The sequence below is a fragment of the Palaemon carinicauda genome, chromosome 3 (genome assembly GCF_036898095.1).
Source record: "Palaemon carinicauda isolate YSFRI2023 chromosome 3, ASM3689809v2, whole genome shotgun sequence".
Taxonomy (NCBI): Eukaryota; Metazoa; Arthropoda; class Malacostraca; order Decapoda; family Palaemonidae; genus Palaemon; species Palaemon carinicauda.
Genome location: NC_090727.1, coordinates 63,047,326 through 63,071,363, shown reverse-complemented (window position 1 = coordinate 63,071,363; position 24,038 = coordinate 63,047,326). Strand labels below are relative to the sequence as shown.

At 38.8% G+C, this 24,038-nt stretch overlaps 1 protein-coding gene across 1 annotated transcript; it reads right to left on the bottom strand.

Moving 5' to 3' along the window:
* Window positions 1-18,631: 18,631 nt before the first annotated feature.
* Window positions 18,632-19,538, bottom strand: LOC137632141 (uncharacterized). The gene is made up of 2 exons (XM_068364061.1): window positions 18,906-19,538; window positions 18,632-18,778 (listed from the first exon to the last, which is right to left on the bottom strand). Exons 1-2 carry the CDS (start codon window positions 19,536-19,538, stop codon window positions 18,632-18,634), a joined length of 780 nt encoding a protein of 259 aa, XP_068220162.1.
* Between the last annotated feature and the right edge of the window lie 4,500 nt (window positions 19,539-24,038).

The window sequence follows — 24,038 nt, the reverse complement described above, 5'->3', positions numbered from 1 at the left end:
GAATAACTGCTGGCTAAAATCTTATTGAATTTCAACTTATACCATCTATCACTGTGCTGTAGTACAAACATTGATCTCATAGCTATCTTTATTTGAATAACTGCTGGCTAAAATCTTATTGAATTTCAACTTATACCATCTATCACTGTGCTGTAGTACAAGCATTGATCTCATAGCTATCTTTATTTGAATAACTGCTGGCTAAAATCTTATTGAATTTCAACTTATATCATCTATCACTGTGCTGTAGTACAAGCATTGATCTCATAGCTATCTTTATTTAAATAATTGCTGGCTAAAATCTTATTGAATTTCAACTTATACCATCTATCACTGTGCTGTAGTACAAGCATTGACACCATAGCTATATTTATTTAAATAATTGCTGGCTAAAATCTTATTGAATTTCAACTTATATCATCTATCACTGTGCTGTAGTACAAGCATTGACACCATAGCTATATTTATTTAAATAATTGCTGGCTAAAATCTTATTGAATTTCAACTTATATCATCTATAACTGTGCTGTAGTACAAGCATTGACACCATAGCTATATTTATTTAAATAATTGCTGGCTAAAATCTTATTGAATTTCAACTTATATCATCTATCACTGTGCTGTAGTACAAGCATTGACACCATAGCAATATTTATTTAAATAATTGCTGGCTAAAATCTTATTGAATTTCAACTTATACCATCTATCACTGTGCTGTAGTACAAACATTGACACCATAGCTATATTTATTTAAATAATTGCAAAAGAGAAACCTGCCGAATCCATCTATCTGATTCATAAAGAAATTGCCAAGCTTCTGCATGAATATTTATCGTTAGTGTTTTTTTTATTTATAATTTTATAGTTTAAAAGCCTCATCAGTCCGTAATAAAACATTAAGTTTGAGATCGTTCTTATTTTCTGAAGTTTTGATATGCAATGCGATAAGCTACCAAGAATTAAAGTAAGGCCATTCCCAATTATCAAAGTGATTTTAAAATCTTGTATGCATAATGGTATCGGATGGAGATCTGTCAAATTACCGATATTACCAGATAAAAATTGCATATTACATATTCTCTCTCTCTCTCTCTCTCTCTCTCTCTCTCTCTCTCTCTCTCTCTCTCTCTCTCGATGATATACAATTCAGGTTTTCAGTAAGTCCCCGTTCTGTTGAAGAAAGAATTGATGTAATGTATTCTAATTTCAAAGTTAAGACGTCATTCTTGTCCATTTTTCTCCACATATTTACTTCTCAGAAATTACTTTTACTGGAAACTTGATTAAATTTTTTGTGAAACATTGCAATCACACGTAAGACGATCGTTCAAAATTGTCCTTGGAGTTATTAGTTTTGTATAGCAAGCCTTAAAATGGCTTCACTGTTTTTAAGCAATGTTTTCATCACTAGTTGCCTAATGTAGGTCAAGTGACTTGATGGAAAGACTTAAGGCCATAAGGGAGATTAAAGCTTCAGTTTAGGTATCTGGGGATTAATTGAATTCTTTATTTTTCAAAATGTTTTAAGTTACAGCTGATGTATAAATTAATGGTAGAGTTATAAGATAAAAGGATGGGTAGATGTACAAAATGTTAAGAACTATTATCAGATTGATTATAGATTTTTTAAGGAAAGTTGTTGAATTTAAGATCTAGGAAAGAATATGTATGTAATGAGTATTAGTTCTAAAATCTTAAAGGACGTATTGATTGTAAGATTGATGGAAAGTGTAACTATAAAACTGAAAATCTGATAGTGTGTTAAAGGATGTTGAGTGATAGATAAGAGAAATATCATGGTATTAATGAAGTTTGAGAAAAGGTAAAGTACAGAAAATTATTAGTTTGAAATAAATAGTTAATACAGTTTTATTAAATGTTAGTATGATAAATTTTTATGAAATATTTGAGCGTCATTGAGTTTATTATATGAGACTCCATATGAACTATCGGGAAGCAAAAGCACATGTTTATCAGGGCAGGAATTTAAGATGAAAAGTTCAGGAACAAGTTTTTAGAAATTTTAAAAGTTCAAGCACAAATTTTAAGGAATGTGTGTTTATAAATGACTTTAATTTGTTTTTTTATAATGAAAGTAATAGTGATTGGTGTAAGACTAGCTTTTAATGAGACTAAAGGGGTTAGTTTATAGATTCATTCTAGAAAGGCAGTCTATAGAAGGAATACCTCTTGGTAGTCTTTTAAAAATATTTAGAGATATTATTTCTGTGATCAAATATTTAGAATGAGTTAATTTTCATGAAATAACTTTAATTTTATCTTATTGGAGAGGGTAGCTTTAAAAAGTTTTCCTTAGATGGACAATAATCATAAACATTAATAACAATGAAATTTTTAAATTCCAAATCATGCAGACATTGCTTAAAATCAGCATGATGAAAATTGTAAATTTTATTTTTATTTGCACTTTCAATTGTCATTCTAAGGTGGTTGAGATTCAAGAAAAATAGTCAGGCAAGTGGTCGTTACATGGCAGTTGTACATTATATATATAGTAAAGTTGCATATCAATTTAAAATAATATTTCAACTTTTGTAAATTGTTATCAGTTTTGTTTTTATATTGCAATTGTATTTTGCTTATGCATTGCTTCTGACTTCTCTTTATATATTACTACCATATCTTCTTTTTAAACATTATTACTGTATCCTCTATTTATACATTATTACTGTATCTTTTATTTATACATTACTACTGTATCCTCTATTCATACATTAAAACTGTATCCTATATTTATACATTATTACTTTATCTTCTATCAATATATTATTAATTTATCTTCTATATGCATTTCTTCTATCAATGCATTATTACTGTATCTTCTATTTATACATTATTACTGTCTTCTGTTATACATTACTACTGTCTCTTCAATTTATACATTATTACTGTATCTTCTATTTATTAATTACTGCTATATCTTCTATCTATACATTACTATCTATATTCTATTCACATATTACTACTGTATCTTCAATTTATACATTACTACTGTATCTTCTATGAATACATTATTACTCTATCTTCTATTCATACATTACCACTCAATCTTCTAGTCATACATTACTACAGTATCTTCTGCTTATGAATTTCTACTGTATTATGTGGTTTTGATTTGAGAATACAGTTGTTTTAACAATGAAAAACGCAGAAATGACGACAGCCCTGTGAAATGCAAGGGACTTAGAATCATAAAGTCAAATACGTTATAGAAGACATTTAAAAAAAAAAAAAAAAAATCCAAGTCTTAGCCTTGAGTGCCTCGAGATGTCTTCTATAATGTATTTTACTTTAAGTTTACAAGTATTTTGCCCTTTGCATGGCTAATGTCTTCTCTGCGTTTTTCATTGTTAAAACAATCTGTATTTTCTGATAAGAATTACATAATACAATTGAAATTCATAAGCAGAAGATACAGTAGTAATGTATGAATAGAAAATACAGTAATAATGTATGAATGGAAGAAGATACAGTAATAATGTATGAATGGAAGATGTATGAATAGAAGATACAGTAGTAATAATGTGTAGAAGAGAAAGGTAAACTGATTAAACCAATGTAAAATTTATTTAACTAAAGCTGTAAATAAAAGAAATAAAAACTTATATAACATTTATTTATTTTCATTACATCCAAAATTTATTTATTTTCATTACATCCATAATATTAAAAAGAAAAAGAAAATATATTGAACATAAATATAAAATTTCAGTAACCTGGAGTTTTCTCCTTAATCTAACGTTCATATGCCAGAGTGTTCTCCCCAGTCGCCCCCCTCCCTCTTTTGGTACCAGTAGAATGCCTGCATTCCCTCTCCTCTGAAAGGACCATAGAGCTCATGAAGTATTTAAACTTGCTTTTAAATTCTTATAAACCGCAAGTGTTCGTTCATTTATAAGACTGGTTTATTCCTTTCCCATGTACAGAGCTCGTTCACTCTTCCACTGGTGATATGAGAGAAATATAGACTGTCTCTTGGTACTGAAGTACCATCAAAACAAGATGGACTATGCACTATGGTATTTATGTCCAGTCCAATTATCTAAGTAAATTCATTCCTGACAACTCTAGTCTTGTGATAATAATTCATAGCCTCAAATTTAGTTATCTTTAAATTATAAGTTACTTTAACTCTGGGTTGAGCATAGACGACGAAGAAGTGACTTATTTTCTGTTGAAATCAAGTTTATAAAATGAACTAAGAAAAACAAAAAGATTTCGATAGTCTTTTATTGTAGAAGATTAGTTGCCATACACTGGACAGGTTCAAAATACACTCAATAGTAATATTAAGTATAAAATTATGAACACACTACAAAGACAGTGACAAACTATATCAAATTATTTAACCCCGTTTTCTAACCACAAACTCAACCAACGACAGAAAGTCATAGAAAACGGACATTTCAGATTTCATATTATGTGAGACTGAATTAATTAAGTTTCTTTGATTTTTCTGAACGTTGGAATGAGTTTGAAGTTCACTATTCGAAATTAAAAGTCATGACTGTGTAAATTAGTTAAGTTTTCAATAAAAAAGAGAAGGAAATGGAAAGCCCACCAAGGCCCGCCCCTTCCCACCTGGTAACAAAAGATTAATTAGGAATTTTGTTTTTGAACGAACAAAGTCACCAGGCGCTTGAATGCTTTCCATTTCCTTCTCTTTTGAAATTTCTTATTGAAAATCGTACAGAAATTAATGCATTGATTGTGAGTTAAGTATGCCAAGAATAATATAATTTTTTTCATGATAATGTTTTAGTATCCTGATTTTGACATCTTAATGATAAACCTTTAAGCAGTAACGGAACAAGGGGACTTTTTTCTCAAATCTAAATTTGTTTAGAAACAATAATTAAATAGAAACATGGTTGGAGGGAGTGGAGACCTCATCAGTCTTATATTACAATTCCACCACGATCGATTACTCCAGAAACCTTCTGCCCTCTCAAAAGCAGACAGGTACCACAACTGCCCAAAGGCATCTCTCATCCATCCCATTTCATGTGCATGATTGAGTCGGGTAAAGGAGAAGACACGTGCAAAACACTACCCTGACTATCCTTGCTACTCCTCCTAGCAGATAGGCAGATCGGACCGAAGTACACATTAACCTTGCACGTGGACCACAAAAGTCAATTCAGTTCAATGTGTAATACATTCTCAAATATGACCCCTTTTGGAAGCTACGTGGGGAGAACCTAATTTGAGATGTTCTTAAACGTTAAAAAACCCTTAACCTAATAATAGGCCTACCTTTAAAGCTGAAACCCCATTAAACTAACAGTAGGTCTACCTAAAAAGCTGAACAACCTTTAAGCTAACATTAGGCCTAGCTACAGAGCTGAACAACCCTTAAACTAACAGTAGGCCTACCTTCAAAGCTGACTAACCCTTAAACTAACTTGAGGCCTACCTGTAAAGCTGTTGCTGATGACCAAACAGAGATTACCTAAGTGTCACATTACCTATTACACACACACACACACACACACACACACACACACTACACAACCCTGAATAAATTCTATTGATGTTACCTGTTCTCGAGTAGCTCTTATTAAACCATTAACTATTAATAAGCTTAAGACGATTTTGAATTATTCGGAATCCTTCTCTCTTATGTGAATACCTTTAAGCCAGTCTACCTTTAAAAGAATATCTTTGGCATTATAAACTTCGTATTTACGATCATAATAGACGAGATTTTTTTTTAAAGATTTGGAAAATTATTTATCTTAAAACGTATTATGTGAAATGAATATAACTTCAATATGAGTTTAATTATCAGAAATTCATCATAAAATTAAATTCAAAGATAAAACTTAGGAAATTGAATTATATTAGGCCATTTTGTGGTTTGAAACAGTTATTAGCAATGTTAAAACAAACTATAGTTATGAAAATATTCCTCTTTAACTGTTAAAATCTTTGTCATGTTATGAATAGTGGACGATCACCATTTATCTTAGATGTGGTTCAACTTCTTTTTACTATCATGAGTACTGAAGATAGATTAAACTTGATTTGAAAAACAATTAATACCAAGACTTGCAAAGTGTCTATATTTCAGTGGGACGAACTAATAGCTTTACCGTTTCATCAAAAATTAATTCCAATTATTAAAAGAAAATTTTGAAAAACTCAGAATTATAAAGAATCTTATACATTAGGTATCATTTGTAAATTTCCTTGCTTATGGTAAAAGCACGAGTCTGAGACTTGTCCATTAAAAAGGAATAGTGTTGAACAAGCTTAAGCTTGTCTTCTATATTAATAAAGAATATTTTTATATCTGCATATCTTATACTCAACACCTTGCATATCACCTCATCTTAATGTGGCCACGTAAGAAATTAATATAAAATATTCATAAAATAACGTAATATAATTTTGACAATCTACAGATAAAAAACAATTAGGATATACCAATCTAGTAAAGTGAACAACTGATTAAGCTACTATTTAAAAAATCTTTAAATGTAATCTTTACAAAATTAATGCAAAAACCAGTGAAATTACTTTTAATTGATTCACGGGTGGATTTTCTCTTACATATATGTACTCATTACGAAAATCTTCAAAATCTAATATTCCGATATGAAATAAATTTAGGCACCAGAATTATTTAATTTGTTCTCAAAACTCTTTTATTTGAAACTCCCCTTTGGCTAATTATGCAAGGAAACAAATTAATTTTGTCCTTCAGGAAATAGAATTATTTCTTAAAGTTGCCTACTTAAGAAAATTCACATTAATCTCAATATTTACTCTTTCAATCTCTTATGCTTTAGTATAAATCTAGATTGGTGTTTACCAGAGGTATACACGCTTGCTAACATTGATTTAACCCGAGAAAAACTAATCAAAGTGTCTCACTAAGATAACCTTTACACAGATCTATTAAAATCAGCACCCAATCAAACTAATTTTCACTAAAGACATCACTAATAAGAAACTATAACTCCTTTCCATAGACGTAGATCCTCCTCGTAACAATTACTCCAGACATTATCCAACCACTCGTTCATTGCTTGTTACAAATTTACTGATGTACAAGGAATGCATTGTCTTGTATCAAGTAATTCCTAAATTCAATCCAAAGGTTTAAGTGGTATAAAGCAGCAACATAAGTGGTAGAGTAGCAACATAAGTGGTTGAGTAGGAACATAAGAGGTAGAGCAGCAACATGAGTGGTAGAGCAGTAACACAAGTGGTAGAGTATGAACGTAAGAGATAGAGCAGCAACATAAGTGGTAGAGAAGTAACATAAGTGGTAGAGTAGGAGCATAAGAGGTAGAGCAGCAACGTAAGTGAAAGAGCAGTAACATTAGTGGTAGAGTAGCAACATAAGTGGTAGAGCAATAACATGAGTGGTAGAGTACCAACACAAGTGGTAGAGAGCAACATAAGTGGTAGGGCAGCAACAAATGTGGTAGAGTGGGCTCATAAGGGCAGTAACATAAGTGGTAGAGCAGCAACATAAGTAGTGCACTCTTGACAGTTTACTATAGTGAACCAATCGTCAAAATTACATTTAAAAAGTTTTGCGTATTTACGTAGGGACAATCTGACCTTTTTCTTGTCCCCTCAAGTTACTTAAAGATTACGGTGATATCTACATTAAAATCAATGCAAGTGGAGACATTTGAAAATTGTACTGTTCCCTATTAGGAAAACATATTATAATTAAACATATAATCTTCACTACAATTTTGTTGATGATAATTCTACCGATTATTAATTAAATCTAAATAAACCAATTGAAATTCAAAACTATCCCACCAAATCAGTAAATGTTTTCTGTACTTTGCATTAATGTGAAAATATTGAAACGCTCAACATAACTCGAAAAAGTAGCAAGTTTCAAATAAAGAAAGAGTAGCTTAATGGTTTGGTATTCGAAAGGCTTGTTACATGAAATATCAGGACATTAAAATAACAAAAAACAAATTTTCCAGGATTTTTCTTATAGTACTCACATAAATTCTGATAAAGTGCTTTGAAGATTAATAGACTAACTTCTAGTTTTTCATTACATTAAGTTATTATACATTTACTCACATAGACGTAAGTTAACTATAGTTTTGAACAGTTTAATCAACAGTTTACGACGTTTATCTTAAATATGTTAGCATTTAAACGTTAGGTACTTTAACATAAGCAGATCGGACTTTATCAAGCTTTCAGTTAATTTAGTAGTTTTTGGCTTATTTGTTTAGAAAGATTAGCGTAGAAATTATGATCTTGTTACATGTGAACAATTTAAATTATTCAAATCTTAAGTGTCATCAAAATTAAAAGAAATTGGCGAGTTATATAGTTTATTACAATATATCACCGATGCTCTGACTTGATATTTTGTACAAGCTTCAGAGGCTTATCAGATTATGTCTAACATTTATGAACTATAAAGTTTCCTTGCAAAAAAAGTATAACTTTAACGCAGGTACTTTTTGTAAATTACTACACAAGATACATTCCTGTACATCAGTATCACAGTACTTATATAAAATCACATTTCAAAAGGTCAAACTTCAGTTTAGATCCTTTGTCAAATCATGCATAAATTTTATAACTACTTAACCAAGAGCAGATCAAAATAAAACTGAAGCCATATGATTTAACCCTGTATAAACATCCCCTAAGCTAGGTTACCTGATCCTGAATTACACAAACAATGACTTTAATATTCCCTTAATTCCCCTAATCAGCATTGGCTGCAACTCCCAAGCCCAAACACTAACAAACTATACCAACAACAATATATTCAAGAATGTATTACACATTTCTTCTAAAATGACTACAGCAGTTCTTTATCCCTCCTTTATGTCGTGAACAAAAACGGTAGGAATCAGATATCTTGGGACATTTATGATCCCAGCTGGACCCCTTTTCAGAGAGCTCGGGTATCTCGGTGTAATAGAAAGCACTGGATTGCAAGACTGACAATGTCAATACTTTTTAAGAAAGTTATCTAAAAGTTTAAAACTAAAATAATCTTTCCAAATTGAAAAATTTAGCAATACAGTTACTAATTTCACATTAACATTAAAAACTCACATATTCTTGGACATTTTAAATCACCATCTTGACAAAAAATCTTTACAATTCAATTTACACAATACATGACAAATTTGATATAGTTTGAAACAGTAATTATAGTGTATGCATAATAGAAACCTGTTCAATTTGACAGTACAATCTCCTACAATTCAAGATTAAAGATTTTAAAACATAAGTTTTAAACTGAATTTAAAAAATATTCAAAAGCACGAAGCCAAAAATTTAAAACACTTGAGGGTTTAACGATCCTTTAACAAGACTGAATTAATATATGACTAGAATTGACAAGGCAGAATCTACATGGAAATCAAATTAGACTGAACATGTTCACCATGGCACACAGTCTAGCATTTTGACAATACAACATAACCAAGTAAACAATCTTCTTCTCTTATTAAACCAGCAAAAGAATGAACGAGTTCCGTACATGGGAAGCTCATAAACAGACTAAATGAACAGTGGTTGTAGTCAAAAGCAAGATATATACTTCATGGGTCCTCTGGCCTTTCAGTGGTGAGGAATATGGCCAATACTGATACCAGAAGAGGGAGGGGGGCAGATGGGGAGGGAGGCTCAGTCATATGAACGTTCCCTTTAATTCTTTTTAAAATCTTTCCAAATTGGGAGAGGGAAGGATCAAGGAGTGGGAATGGGAGCTCTGAAACTTTAGGTATGTATTAGAGGGAACAATAATCTGATTTGAGCCCATTTGCAAGATTTCCCAAAACACTGCCCTGCATCATTTTCAAAATTCAAGTTAATTTCAAGGTATGTTCATGTAACTCAAGAAAAGATGAGGAATAATACTAATACTAGCCAAAGCCCTACCATTTCACACACTCTCATCCTAGCCCTACTAGCCATTTCCCCCAAAAGCCCTCCTAACCATTTCACACCAACGCCCAACTAACCATCTCACACCAAAGACCTAGCCATTTCACACCACAACCCTCCTAGCCATTTCACACTAAAGCTCTCCTGGCCATTCACACCAAAGCTCTCCTAGCCCTTTCACACCAAAGCTCTCCTAGCCCTTTCACACCAAAGCTCTCCTAGCCCTTTCACACCAAAGCTCTCTTAGCCATTTCACACCAAAGTCTTCCTAGCCATTTCACACCAAAGTCTTCCTAGCCACTTCACATCAAAGCTCTCCTAGCAATTTCACACCAGTGTCTTTCTAGTCACTTCACACCAAACCTCTCCTAGCTATTTCACACCAGTGTCTTTCTAGTCACTTCACACCAAACCTCTCCTAGCCATTTCACACCAAAGTCTTCCTAGTCACTTCACATCAAAGCTCTCCTAGCCGTTCCACAACAGTGCCTTTTTAGTCACTTCACATCAAACCTCTCCTAGTCATTTCACACCGAGGTCTTCCTAGCCACTTTACACCAAAGTCTTCCTACCACTTCACACCAAAGCTCTTCTAGCCACTTCACACCAAAGCTCTCCTAGCCACTTCACACCAAAGCTCTCCTAGCCACTTCACACCAAAGCTCTCCTGGCCACTTCTCATCAAGCCCTTCAAACCATTTCATACAAAAGACCTCCTAGCCATTTCACACCAAAGTCTTCCTAGTCACTTCACATCAAAGCTCTCCTAGTCATTTCACACCGAAGTCCTCCTAGCCACTTCACACCAAAGTCTTCCTACCACTTCACACCAAAGCTCTTCTAGCCACTTCACACCAAAGCTCTCCTAGCCACTTCACACCAAAGCTCTCCTAGCCACTTCACACCAAAGCTCTCCTAGCCACTTCACACCAAAGCTCTCCTGGCCACTTCTCATCAAGCCCTTCAAACCATTTCATACAAAAGACCTCCTAGCCATTTCACACCAAAGTCTTCCTAGACACTTCACACCAAAGTTCTCCTTGCCATTTCACACCAAAGTTCTCCTTGCCAATTCACACCAAAGCCCTCCTAGCCATTCCACACCATAGCCTTCCTAGCCATTTCACACCTAAGCCCTCCTAGCCATTTCACACCTAAGACCTCCTAGCCATTTCACACCATAGCCTGCCTAGCCATTTCACACCAAAGCTCTCCTAGCCATTTCATACCAAAGCCCTCCTAGCCATTTCACACCAAAGCCCTCCTAGCTCTTTCACATTAAATTTCTCCTAACCATCTCGTTTGACAATGATCACCTGAAACTATTCAGTATTCTGTATTATCCAGCAATGTTCAAGTCCTTCTTTTAAATCTATACCAATCAATAAATCAGCCTTCCGACCTTTCCAAAAGAACAAAAGTTTAGAACCATCTTTCCTAACTTAAACCTGATCTTCTCTAACAATATCTACTTATCTGAAAAACATGTATAGTAAATTTTTCATTTACCTAAATTATATACTGTACCTTTTTATTTCATTCTAAGTATATTCCTAGAATCTTCTATAAACTACTCTAGTCACCAGCTTATATATTGAGAGAGAGAGAGAGAGAGAGAGAGAGAGAGAGAGAGAGAGAGAGAGAGAGAGAGAGAGAGAGAGAGAGAGCGAGAGAGATTTAGGAGGATGGACATTTCATCAAATACTAAATCTAACAAAATTAAGAATAAAAAGTGGGATAAGTTTTTCTACAAATTACAGACATCAATATATTTACTCTAGATTTTGAAAAATAGGACCAGTTGTGTATTTAAACTTTACATCGCTCTAAATAGATTTGTTAGTTATTACCATTTATAAAATTTTAAACACAATGTGGGGATCAGCTATCTTAGGTATACTATTGAAACTTGAAAGGGTTTTGTGTTAAGGAACCTTAAGCTTATAGGACAGATAGAAAAAAATTGAAAAGCTAAACAAGAACATACCTTGAAATAAGTATTTAAAGCAGTTCAATTCAAATGCCCCAAAAATAAACAATGTTTACTTGAACTGAAACCTCATTTCCATCAACTGAAAGTCTTGGCTCCAGATTATTCAGTACTCTCATATAATCTATTAATTCCTAATACAATAATGCTACAGTTTGAAATTTTCACAACTAATTGACCAATATGTTCCTATTTCCGGAACTTTAAAAAGGATATTGATTACAAACTAAAACCTGCTTTAATATTCATAAAGGTTTTTCAAATCATAGTAGAAATACTTAATTATTGAAAGTAAAAATTGACAAGAAAAAAAAATTAAATAAATAAATGAAGTAAAATAAAGGAAAAAAAATACGAAAACTTTGCTTCTGGGATCTCATGGTTTGAATGTTTAATCCCACTGGATCAAATAAATAGATCTAGACTAAAACTGAACTGAAACAGCCCTGCCTCTACCTGAAATAGCCCAGCCTCTATCTGAAATAGCCTACCCTCTACTTGAAATAACTTTCTTGAAATAGCCCAGCCTCTACATGAAATAACTCCTACCTGAAATGGTCAAGCCCCTACCTGAAACAGCCCAGCCCTTACCTGAAACAGCCTATCATCTACCTGAAATAACCTAGCATCTACCTGAAATAAAACTTCCTTGAAATAGCCCATCCTCTACCTGAAATAGCTCCTACCTAGAATGGCCCAGCCTCTACATGAAACAGCCCAGCTTCTACCCGAAACAGCCCAGCATCTACCTGAAACAGCCCGGCATCTACCCGAAATAAAACTTCCTTGGTAGCCCAGCATCTACATAAAATAAATCCTACCTGAAATAGCCCAGCCTCGACCTGAAATGGCCCAGCATCTACCTGAAGCAGCCCAGCATCTACCTGAAACAGGCCCCCATCTACCTGAAATAACTTTTATCAGGACTACCATAAATTTAATTACTACGATTTCCACAATAAGATTTTTCCCAGATGCCACCAGGTTGATGAGAATGAGATATAATTTAGCTCTTAACAGACTTCAGAGTAGCTTATGCAAGATGTCAATCTTAGTTATTGAGATGGATTTATGTAGGCCTAAATTGATTTATAACTAAATTTGAGTCATCATCTATTCATTAAAGCAGTTCCTAATGGGAATTTTATGTATAAAAACTAAATTCATGAAACCAAAAATAAAAGAATTTAGGTAAATTAGTAAGCAAGCAATATAACTTGCACACTGTCCAAGACTTGAAGCTTGAACTAGATACTTGAAACATCATTGTGAAAAACTATAACTTCCTACACCCAATGGCCCAAGAGGGTGTTCTAGAAGTTCCACTTGCTCTGAAAGATTTTATCAGGAGAGTCTGGATCCCACAGGACTAATGTAGGATAGTCTTTGGATGAAGTGTTTTAAGCATCCAAGCAGAAGGTCATGTTAACCTGAAAGACAAAAGTGTTCATAGAAACTCGCAGAAAATTACCAGTGAAGATTTATAAAGAGTAGATTTAGTACTGTTTTCAGTAATTTTAAAAGCAATAATAAATGATTCATGAATCAGATCAACCGAAAACAAATCAGAAAATTTTAAGAACTCAAAAGTACGATTTTTCAGCCCCAAAAGTAGGATATTTTAAGCACGAAAATACGATATTTTAAGTCGCTAAAATTGAGATTTGTTAAGCCCCCAAAAGTAGGATATCTTAAGCCTCAAATGTTGGATATTTCAAGCACCAAAAAGTAGTATACTTGAAGCCCCGGATATTTCAAGCACCAAAAAGTAGTATACTTGAAGCCCCTACGGGTAGGATCTGTTAAGCCCCAAAAGTGAGATACTTTAAACCCCATAAGTAAGATGTTCTAAGCCTCCAAAAATTAAGATTTTTTAAGCCCCTAAAATAAAATATTTTAGCCCCCAAAAGTAGGATATCTTAAGCCTGAAAAAGTAGGATATTTGAAGCCCACAATAATAAGATTTTAGCCCCCAAAATAAGATATTTTAAGTCCTCAAAATTAAGATATTTAAGCTCAAAAACGATGATGATGACTGAAATCACCAAAATTATTTTCTAAAGATCAACAAATTATTTTGGCAAAGAAATTGAAATATTTCAGGACCAAAAATGTAGGATATCTCAAGAGCTAATAAAAAGACGTGCTAGAGTTCGTATGTTAAGTTTTCAACAGTGAATTCACACAAATATGAGTAGAAAGACCTTTGCTGAACAAAAATGAAACTAGGTTAAATAGTGATGTCATACTGACATCACTAACCACCTACTATAACAATTTAACTTACAGCTTCACACGCTAACTTTAAACTTTTGCCAAAAACATGTTGATTTAGGGTTTTTCATATAAAAGGTTATAAATGGGTAACTTATTTCAAAACTAAATGGAGATTTAGAGCTAAAATCTAAAAATACTCAGGTTTAAAACATTTTAATAAAAAGCATGAAATTAATCTAAGCTTTTCAACTAATGGGATTTACTAAAAAGAAAACTAATTCAGAAAAAGGTAAGGTTTCTTAATCAAACAAAGTGAGTGAGTCCTATCTATCAAATGTTAATCCAAATGCTCACAAAATGGAAAGCCAATATCTACAAATACTAAATCTTCAATATCAGATATCAGGCTGACATAAGTTTTTATAGTTTATAAAATATCTGATTTGATGTTAGTTTTTTTTTTGATATACCATTTTAATTGTTTATCATTTCTCAGATCGTTTATTTATTTCTTTATTTCCTTTCCTCACTGGGCTATTTTCCCCTGTGGGAGCCCTTGGGCTTATAGCATCTTGCTTCTCCAACTAAGGTTGTAGCTTAGTAATAACAACAACAGCAACAACAACAACAACAACAATAATAATAATGATATTATTAATAATAATAATAATAATAATAATAATAATCGTCGTCTGTACTCTTGTAACTTAACCCTAGTACCAGATGTCACAAAATCTAACCTAGATTCTATAAAGCACATGACTTTCAAGCCAGTTTTACCATCCAAGCGAAGTTTACAGTATTAGATTATTGAAGATGTCACACTTAACTCCTTAACTCAGCGCATACAAAAGACAGGAGACTCTAGACCTTATCACAATTTCTCAACTTCTTGAATAACAGCGTCTGCACCTCCTCCAGGCTTCAGTGCCATATGAGTACCAAACAAACCATAACACAAATCTGGAAAGAGTTGTAAAGGACATTTCAACAGAATTTTTGCTTTTGCCTACTATAACTAAGTCATTTTTTCTAGAATTATTTTGAAAAAAAAAATAAACTTAAGTTTTTTTGTCCAAAAAATTAGATAACTATTATTTAAGGCCTTAATGGAAATATGGAATCAAACTATACTTGCATTTAAGCTTTTCTCTTTTGCAAAAATGCATTGATTTAATCAAAGCTTGCCAACTATAGGGAATTAGTAAAAAAAAAAAAATAAAAAATAAAAAAAAAAAAATCAGGATAGTTTGATCAAATAGCTTAAATGAGTCATATGAGGCCTACCGCTTCAGTTTTAAATTAAGAAAAAATAAATCTCACTGAATGGAACACCATTTTCTAGAAACATGAAGATCTTAAATAACGGCTATTTTACTCTGCATAATCTAATATTGTTCTGTACGTGATTGAGGAACTTCATACCAGCACTAAATGCCACAAATCTAACCTGTCTTCTAAAAACCACAGAACTTTAAAACGAAGATATCACAATTCAAGCAAATTTTACATCATCAGTTCATCTTTGATAGTGTCATACTTAACTTAGCTCTTGCAGAAGACTGAGGATTCAAGCTCTTCTTGCAATTTTTCTACTTGTTGTATGATAGCCTTTGTGTTCTCTATCAGTCCTCAGTGTCAGATGAATGCCGTACCAACCCAACTGGAGCACAAATCTGGAAAGAATTGAAAAGGACATTTTAGAAACATTTTCACCCTTGCCTACTTTTGTACTAAAAATAAGAAAAAAATGGAAATTTTTTTTTTATTTTTCCTAACATACAAAACCTAGAGCTATTTATAGGGTATTACTTTTGGCAACGCTGAAAACTAGCCCAGACAATTTTAGTGAGGGATAACTACCCCCATCCGCTAGTTTGCGGAAGGGGGTGGGGTAGACCGGCTACCCCGCTCACTCACACCTGTCGGTTGAGTAACCACTTCTGCTTTCTGGCAGGACTTCTAGGGGGACAGGGTGGCGGGCCAATTTGTATAAATTGCTCTAGGTTTGTATGTTAGGAAATACGCAAATTGTCTCCAAATTTGTTATTTGTTCGGACACAGATACAAACTTCCGCTATTTATGGGGCGACTTACTCTTAAGAGGGATTAAGTCCCACCAACTGGCCTTGGGTATGACCCGGGGTTCTCTCTAATTGATTTTTGATCTAATTAGTAGGAACCCTACCCTCGCTAAAATCAAAGTAGTTACAAAGTAACACAATGATAGCGGCCTGTCGAAGCTTATGTGAGAGATACTAGTTGCGTGTCTTTACATAGGAACTCGAAGATAAGTACGAGTTCTAACTCATATCTAATACCCTTCCTCAGGAGGTATTGGTGACGTAAAAAATTATTTGTTAATACTTAGGATGCACAAGGGAAATGAATCTTACCTGCAGAGGGGTGATGTAAGCTATGCTGCGGTCTTGCGGAGCTGTTTCCCCAGAGGTGGAGAAGGTGAAAGAAAGAAGGGAGCAAGACATTCTTTTCATTCACCCTAGACTAACCCGGGTGACCTCGGCCCTCAGCCCTCTGCTTCTTGTCCACCAAGGAGCTTGAGGCATTAGATCACTTGTTGTGCGGCCACCACAGGACCTATGGAAAAGGTTTCCATGCTTCTGTGGGTTACGTCATTTGGGTAGTGGGCTGTGACGGTCGTTTGGTGCTTCCACACTCCCACTTCATTACCTGTGCCAAAGAATTTTTTTTTTTGAACGCCAGAGACGTTGCAATGCCTCTGACGTCATAAGCTCTGGGTCGGTTGGACAGAGGATGGTCAGGATTGTGAGCGTATTCAATTACGGTCCTTATCCAAGAGGAAATAATATTTCTCGTGACCCTCCTCTTGATCTTCCCCGTGCTAACAATATGTGTTTGTACACGGGGGCAAGCTTTTGTTTTTCTTTTTAAGTAACACCTCACTCCTTACTGGACAAAGTAACAACTGGTCTGGATCTTCGGTTACAGAATGAAGACTCACTATCCGAAATGGGCCGAACCTGGAGTCCAGCACACCCGGATTTTGAGTCTTAGTTACGAACTCATGGACGTAGTTGAGGATTACTTCCCCCATCTCCTAGAGTGGGAGACATCAGCAGATAGACCATGAATTTCACTGACACTCTTGGCCGAAGCCAGAGCGAGCAGGAATACCGTCTTCCATGTGAGGTGGCGATCGGAGGCCTGGCGTTTACGGTTCACAGGGGAAGCCCTTGAGGGATTTGAGGACCCGAACCACGTTCCAAGGGGAAGGTCTTAGCCCTGCCTGGGACAAGTAAGCTCGTAACTACATATGAGCAAAGAAAGTTCCGAGGAGGAAATGTCGACTCCTTTCAGTCTTAAGGCGAGACTCAAGGCTGAGCGGTAGCCTTTGACTGCCAAGACCGAGAGAAGCATTTCTTCCTGAAGGTATACAAGAAACTCCGCTATAGTTGGAACAGAGGCATCGAGGGGATAGAAACCCCTTCCACGACACCATCCACAGAAAACTGACCACTTTGCCTGGTAGACTGCCTCTGTGGATCTCCTGAGGTGTCCAGCCATTCTTTTTGCAACCGGTTGCGAAAAGCCTCTCTGTGTGAGGAGGGGCTGGATAGTCTCCAGGAGTGAAGTCGAAGCAAAGCTACGGCTCTAGAAGATTTTGGCATGTGGTTGTTTGAGGTGGTCGTGTTGTGGGGGGAGCTCCCTTGGGATCTCTGAGAGGAGATGCAGAAGGTCTGGGAACCATTCTGCATGATGTCATAGCGGAGCTATGAGGGTCATTTGCAAGTTGTTGCTTGCTCGTACCTGGTTTAGGACTTTTCTCATCAGACAGAACGGGGGAAACGCGTAACTGTCCAGGTTTATCCACCATTGTTGGAAAGCATCTTGCCAAAGAGTTTGGGGGTCCGTGACTGGGGAGCAGTATAATGGGAGCCTGAAATTCAGGGACGTTACGAACAGGTCCACAGTTGGGGAACTCCACAAACTCAGGACTTTGTTGGCTATCAGAGGATTAAAAGACCACTCAGTGCCAATTATCTGAGTCGCTCTGCTCAGCTTGTCCGCTAGCACATTCCGCTTGCCCTATCACCAAGTTGTCTTCTGCCTATCTGAGTATCTCTACTGCCAGATGGCAAAGCTGCTGCAAAAATGTACTGCCCTGTTTGCTCCGATAAGCTACTACCGTGGCGTTATCGCTCATCAACACGACGAAGTGCCCCTCCAGGACCTGATGGAACTCTTTGAGGGCCAGAAAGGCTGCCCTCATCTCTGAGAGATTTATGTGCTGGTACCTTTCTGATTCGGACCATTGGCCGGAGATGTAATGGTGCAGTCCGTAAGCCCCCCACCCTTCTTTTGATGCATCCGAAAAGAGCATCAATTCTGAGGGAGAGACTAAAAGATCGACCCTTTTGCAGAGGTTTGGCTCCGCCAACCACCACCTGAGGTCTGACTGTTCCTCTAGTCCTATGCGGACTAGGTGATCCCGGGAATCGGTGTGCTGGTTCCACTGGGATTTCAGTCACCACTGGAGGGATGGTGACTGATGGGGACCAGTCGGGTCAGGGAAGAGAGGTGGGCGAGAAGGCGAAGCCAATACTGCGCTGGAGCTCTTCCCGACTGAGGAAGACCTGTGCTATCTCTCTCAATTCTGAATTCTTTCATCTGATGGGAATGCTTTGTGCCTTAGGATGTCTAATCGCATGCCTAGGTATACCAGTTCTTAAGAGGGAAGCAGATGAGACTTATCGAGGTTTACCGCGATCGCCAGATCCTGGCAAAACCTCATTACCTCATCTCGGTAGCGGAGAAGGGCCGCTTCTGAGTCTGCCAGAATCAGCCAGTCGTCCAAGTATCTTAGGAGACGGATGCCTACTCTGTGGGCCCCAGATGACACAAGGGCAAATACCCTCGTGAAGACCTGGGTTGCTGTAGAAAAACGGAAACACAGTTCCCTGAACTGGTAATGCTTCCGATTGAACATGAATCTTAGATACTTCCTGGAAGACGGATGAATTGAGATCTGGAGGTATGCGCCCTTTAGATCTAGAGTGCACATGGAGTCCTGTGGTCTTAACGCTTGTCTGACAGTGTCAGACGTCTCTATCCTGATCGGTGTCTGTTCGACAAACCTGTTCAGGGCTGATAGGTACATGACTGGTCTCCAGCCTCTAGACGCTTTTTTCACAAGAAAGAGTCGACTGTAAAAGCCTGGGGACCCGCCGAGGTCCTCCTGGAGAGCGTCCTTCTCCAACATGGTCTGGACTTTTGCCCTGTGGGCAAACTCCCGTGTGGATTCCTTCGCACAGGAGTTCAATGGAATTGGCACTCGAATCAGTGGAGGGAGAGAGAGCGTGAACGGGATGCGATACCCTGAACGAATCACCTCGACCGTCCAGGGTTCAGCCGCGTGCTGAAGCCACATCTGCCAGCGGCTTTGCAGGCATCCCCCCACAGGTGGGAAAGGGGGATGATTGCCTGGCGTATTGGGATCGTCCTCGGCCTTATCCCCTCTTTACCTTTCCTCCACAAAAGGCCTTCTTGTTGCAAAAGGCCTGGTTTTCAACCTTTTGACCCTGTTGTTTTGGGTCTCTAGCCCTTTTCGGTTGCAGTTTTAGCTGTAATTTCTGCTCTGACTGAGAGGGATAAGGCCTGGCTTTTAAGGCCTTTTGGATGAGGGAGTCCTGGCTGGACTTCTTCCACCTCTCTGTCATCCATTCGACATCCTCGGGGTGGAACAAGGAATTGCCCTTGAAAGGTGCATTTCTCAGTCTCCCTACTTAGCCCTAGGGGGGGATGTCTATGGAACTTTCCTATGATGTCGTCCCTCCTCTTCAGGATAGTGTTGGCCCAAAGGTTCACTACCTGGTGGGATAGAAACTCGATGGCCCGAGTAACAGACAATAGGAAGGTCTCCAAAGACTTCCTGGAGGACTCCCGAGACAGGTCCTTAGACCGGATTAATTGTCCTAAGGATCCAAACCAGAAGTCGAGCCACGAAGTAGCCTGCATGGTGTACTTCGCCACCTTCTCCTGGTTAAGGATTTTGGAGGCTGAAAAGGTGACTAGATGTCCCTTGAGTTTCTCGAAGGATGTCTTCTAGAGTGCCTCTATGGATTGATCGAGAGGCAGCGTTGGAAGCGATTCCCCGAAGATCTCGTAGTACCTCTTCAGAAATACATACGGAGGAGTTAGGAGCTTGGAGGATGAGTTGGAGCAGAGAGAGGTGGTGGACCCAGTCGCCTAGGACACTGCCTTCTGTCTGGCACTCTTCAACTCCTTTGACCAGGGTAAAGCTGCACTGGTCCTATGAGGTTTCTGAGTGCTGAAGAACTGGTAAAGGACCGTCTCCTTTCCATCTATAGGGGCTACCGATGGATCTGGAGTTCATTGATGGAACGGATGCAGGTTAGTACCTGCCAGCAGGCTCAGCAGGCATATTCCAACTCTTTCCTCTCATCCTCCGTGAGCTTAGGACTAGCGGCTGCTGGCAGAGCGTCGTCCTCGAGATTGCTCTGCCCTTCCCCTTCCGAACTCTCATCCATAAGACCCCGGAGTGGGTCAAGGTCGTCAACGAGACTGCCGAGGAGGTGTTCACTTCCGGTTGCCTAGGAGGCAGTGCCAAAGTAAGCCTAGCCAAGGATTTAGGGATGGTGAATAAATCCTTCGGTTCCCTGTTACGAGGCAGGTGGTCCTCTGTCCATAAGGGACTAAAGGTTTCCATCGGATTACGTTTGGGATGTAAGTCCGCTGCAATAGGGAGTGTGTCCCGCCCAGTCACAGGTCATGCCTTCTTAGACACTATCTCGAATGGTAAGGGATGGAAGGAGTCCCTGCAGCAAGTCACCCTATCCTCATTAAGGGGCGAAGGACGAATCCTTTTCCTCTTCTCCTTGGGTCTGGTCTTTGGCGTCTTGACACTGCAGGGGGATCCCCTGAAGTTCTTGCTTATTCTCGTTCCAATGTCTTTTGTGAGGGGATGACCGTTTTCCCTTTCCAGATGGGAGCGCATGTGCGGAATCCTCCGAACTCTTCCTAGGATCGAAGGGAGGAGAGACCCCTGAGACGAGAGGCGGCGACAAAAGGATTCTAGGTGTGTCACCTAAGGACTGGGAGCAAGGAATGACTCCTGTGATGGCTTGGCACATTACATCGAATAAGGTGCGAAGCCATGGGGGTCACGGGCTCCCGAAGAACTAAGGGGGAAGTCCTTGGGAAGACACAGATCCCTGGGTTTAGGAGCCTTGTCAACCCATTTGCCTGAGGGATGCTTCCTGGCAAACAGGATTGGCACAGGTCTACCCTTAGGGATAGGATTTGGGTGTGTCTCGTGGGTGACTGTTGTCTTTGTGAAAGCCTATGAGATTTTAGAGACTAATAGGAGTCTCTCTTCGCAGGGAGGTTAATCCCTGCCGCCAAAAGGGAGACAGTATCTCGTTAGGGGATGCCGAATCGCAGAAGGTTTGGTTTCGCAAGGTTGTTGATTTGCGAGAACCTACTCCTGGTTGGGAAGTTCCCGTGAAGGGAGCAACAGAGGATCGTGAATCATGATCACATGCACTATCATAGTTCGTGTGGCTAGGAACCTCCTCTGCCTGAAGATACGCACAATATTGATTGTGTGCGCAAAGATAGTCGCGTGCTCGCGCGCTAGGCTGTCTGTGCATACTAGATTGTTCTCGTGCGCGCCCCTAAACATGGCGCTGATTGTGCGCACCTTGTTCGCGTGCGTGTCCTTCAGCATGGCGCTGATTGTGCGCACCTTGTTCGCGTGCGTGCCCTTCAGCATGGCGCTGATTGCGCGCACTTTGTTCGCGTGCATGGCGCACATAAGGGTGTGCCCGCCAGGCTGTATCCGTGCCCCTGGTTGTATTCGTGTGCCAGGTTGTTCATGCGTGCCAAGTTGTTCGTACGCACCAAGTTGTTCGTACGCACCAAGTTGTTCGTACGCACCAAGTTATTCGTGCGCGCCAAATCGGCCGTGCGCGCCAGTCCGGTTGTAGGCGCCAATTTGGTCTTGCGCGACAACTTGGTCGTGCGCGCGAGAGCTCTCAGTGTAATGAGAGTACTCACTGCTACGCTCAATCGAAGGTTCATGATAGCCTGTGTTGTGTGAGAGCGAACGTTCAACACAACGAGAGTCCGCAAACTCTCTGCCATATAAGAAATGACTGCGATCACGAGAACCAGAAGATTCAGAGTGAACTGTATCGCCAGACCCCGAAGTGTTAGCGCAACGAGAATCCGAGGTTTCTCTCTCACGAGACCCTGAAGGGTCAGCATGACTAAGGGCACGACAGACCAAAGGCCTAACGTAGCCTGTGTTGCGAGACTCGAAGGGTCAGCGCAACGAGAAACCGAAGTTTCTCGGTCATGAAACATTCAGGTGTCCAAGAGTTCAGCGTAACTCAGGTTACGAGACCCTGAAGAGTCAACGTAACGAGGAACCGAGGTTCCACTGTCACGAGACCTTGAAGGGTCAGCGTGACTGATGGAACGAGAGACCAAAGACACACCGTTACCATCATTTCTAGAGCCCGAGGGTTCGTTGTAACAAACCCTAAGGTTTCGAACCGAGTGAGCCCGAAGAATCAGCGCGACGGAGTCTCGAAGGACTCCTGATGTCATGAGAACCTGCAGGATCAACATGACGAGAGCCCGAAGGCTCAAGATCACGCCAGCCCAAAGGGTGATTGTCACGAGACTCCGAAGGGTAAACACGAGGAGAACCAGCAGGCTCAATAAGACATCTCCTCACAGCACGGGGAGGAGAGAGTCCGGGGTGGAGAGGTGTTATGTACCCCTCCACTTTACGAACCTCTGGAGAGGAACATTCAGCAGACTACACTCGAGGGGGAGACTGATCAAGGTCTACAGATGAACCCTCGGCAGGTGAGGAGAGTTCCCTCGCAGGAAAATGTCACTTATAACAAGGTTCTCGTTCCATCTCTGAAGGAGAACCATAAGCGTAGGGAGATTACCGACGCACAGTGGCAATCTTCTCTCGCGAACGAGACATATGTTCCCCCGAAAGGGGAATCATGCCTTGGAGAGAGCCCTGCCACCGCCCCTAGTGGGTTAGCTAACTCCTAGGCATCAGAACAAGACTCTTGGTCTGACCGACGGGCAACAGCTCCTGCACCCACAAGAGGAGGATCAACCTCCGATGGGAGGAGATGACCAACTTATCTCTGCTTCCCTACAGAGGAGTTCGAGGAGAACTTCCTTTGAAGGGGGGCCATCGACACCCACCGATGGCCATAAAGATACAAGGTCTGGAAAGGAACATGCGCTCCTTGGGGGAGAGGAAGGAGCTGACTCGCTAGGGTAGCCAACACCTTCGCCTATCCCACCAGGTTGACAAGGAGGCACTAGCTCTGCACTACTGCTTGGCAGTGCCCCGGAAGGGCCTGGTTGAGAAGTAGCTTTGGGCAGAGATTTGGGTGTAGAGGAAGCAGAAGCCAGAGATTTCTTTGATTTCGAGGAAGACCCCGAAAGCGAAGATTCGCGATTAGATTTCTTCTTCTTACGCGCAAACTTCTTCCACTAGGAGGCAGGCCACTCCCGACATTTGAAACCGGTGTTGTCCCACGAGCAGTGATGTCCCCGGCAAGCCGGGCACAAATGGTGGGGGTCCGTCTCTACAGACGACATGAAGGTACCGCAGCGGCGGCCCTCATGATTTTGACATGTCCGCATAGCGGGACAATAACAAACACACACTGATACACAAAAGAAAAAGTAGAAGTCCAGTCTAATCATATACTAGATCTAGTTATAGTAAAGAAAAACATCATCATCATACTAAATAAGGAGATTGAACCTGACTGCTCTATATCCCCAATGCATAAGTTAATGTCTTTTGAAAGAGATGTTAGAAAAAATAATGCAATACATAAGGAAATCACATACAGAATTAAGACTA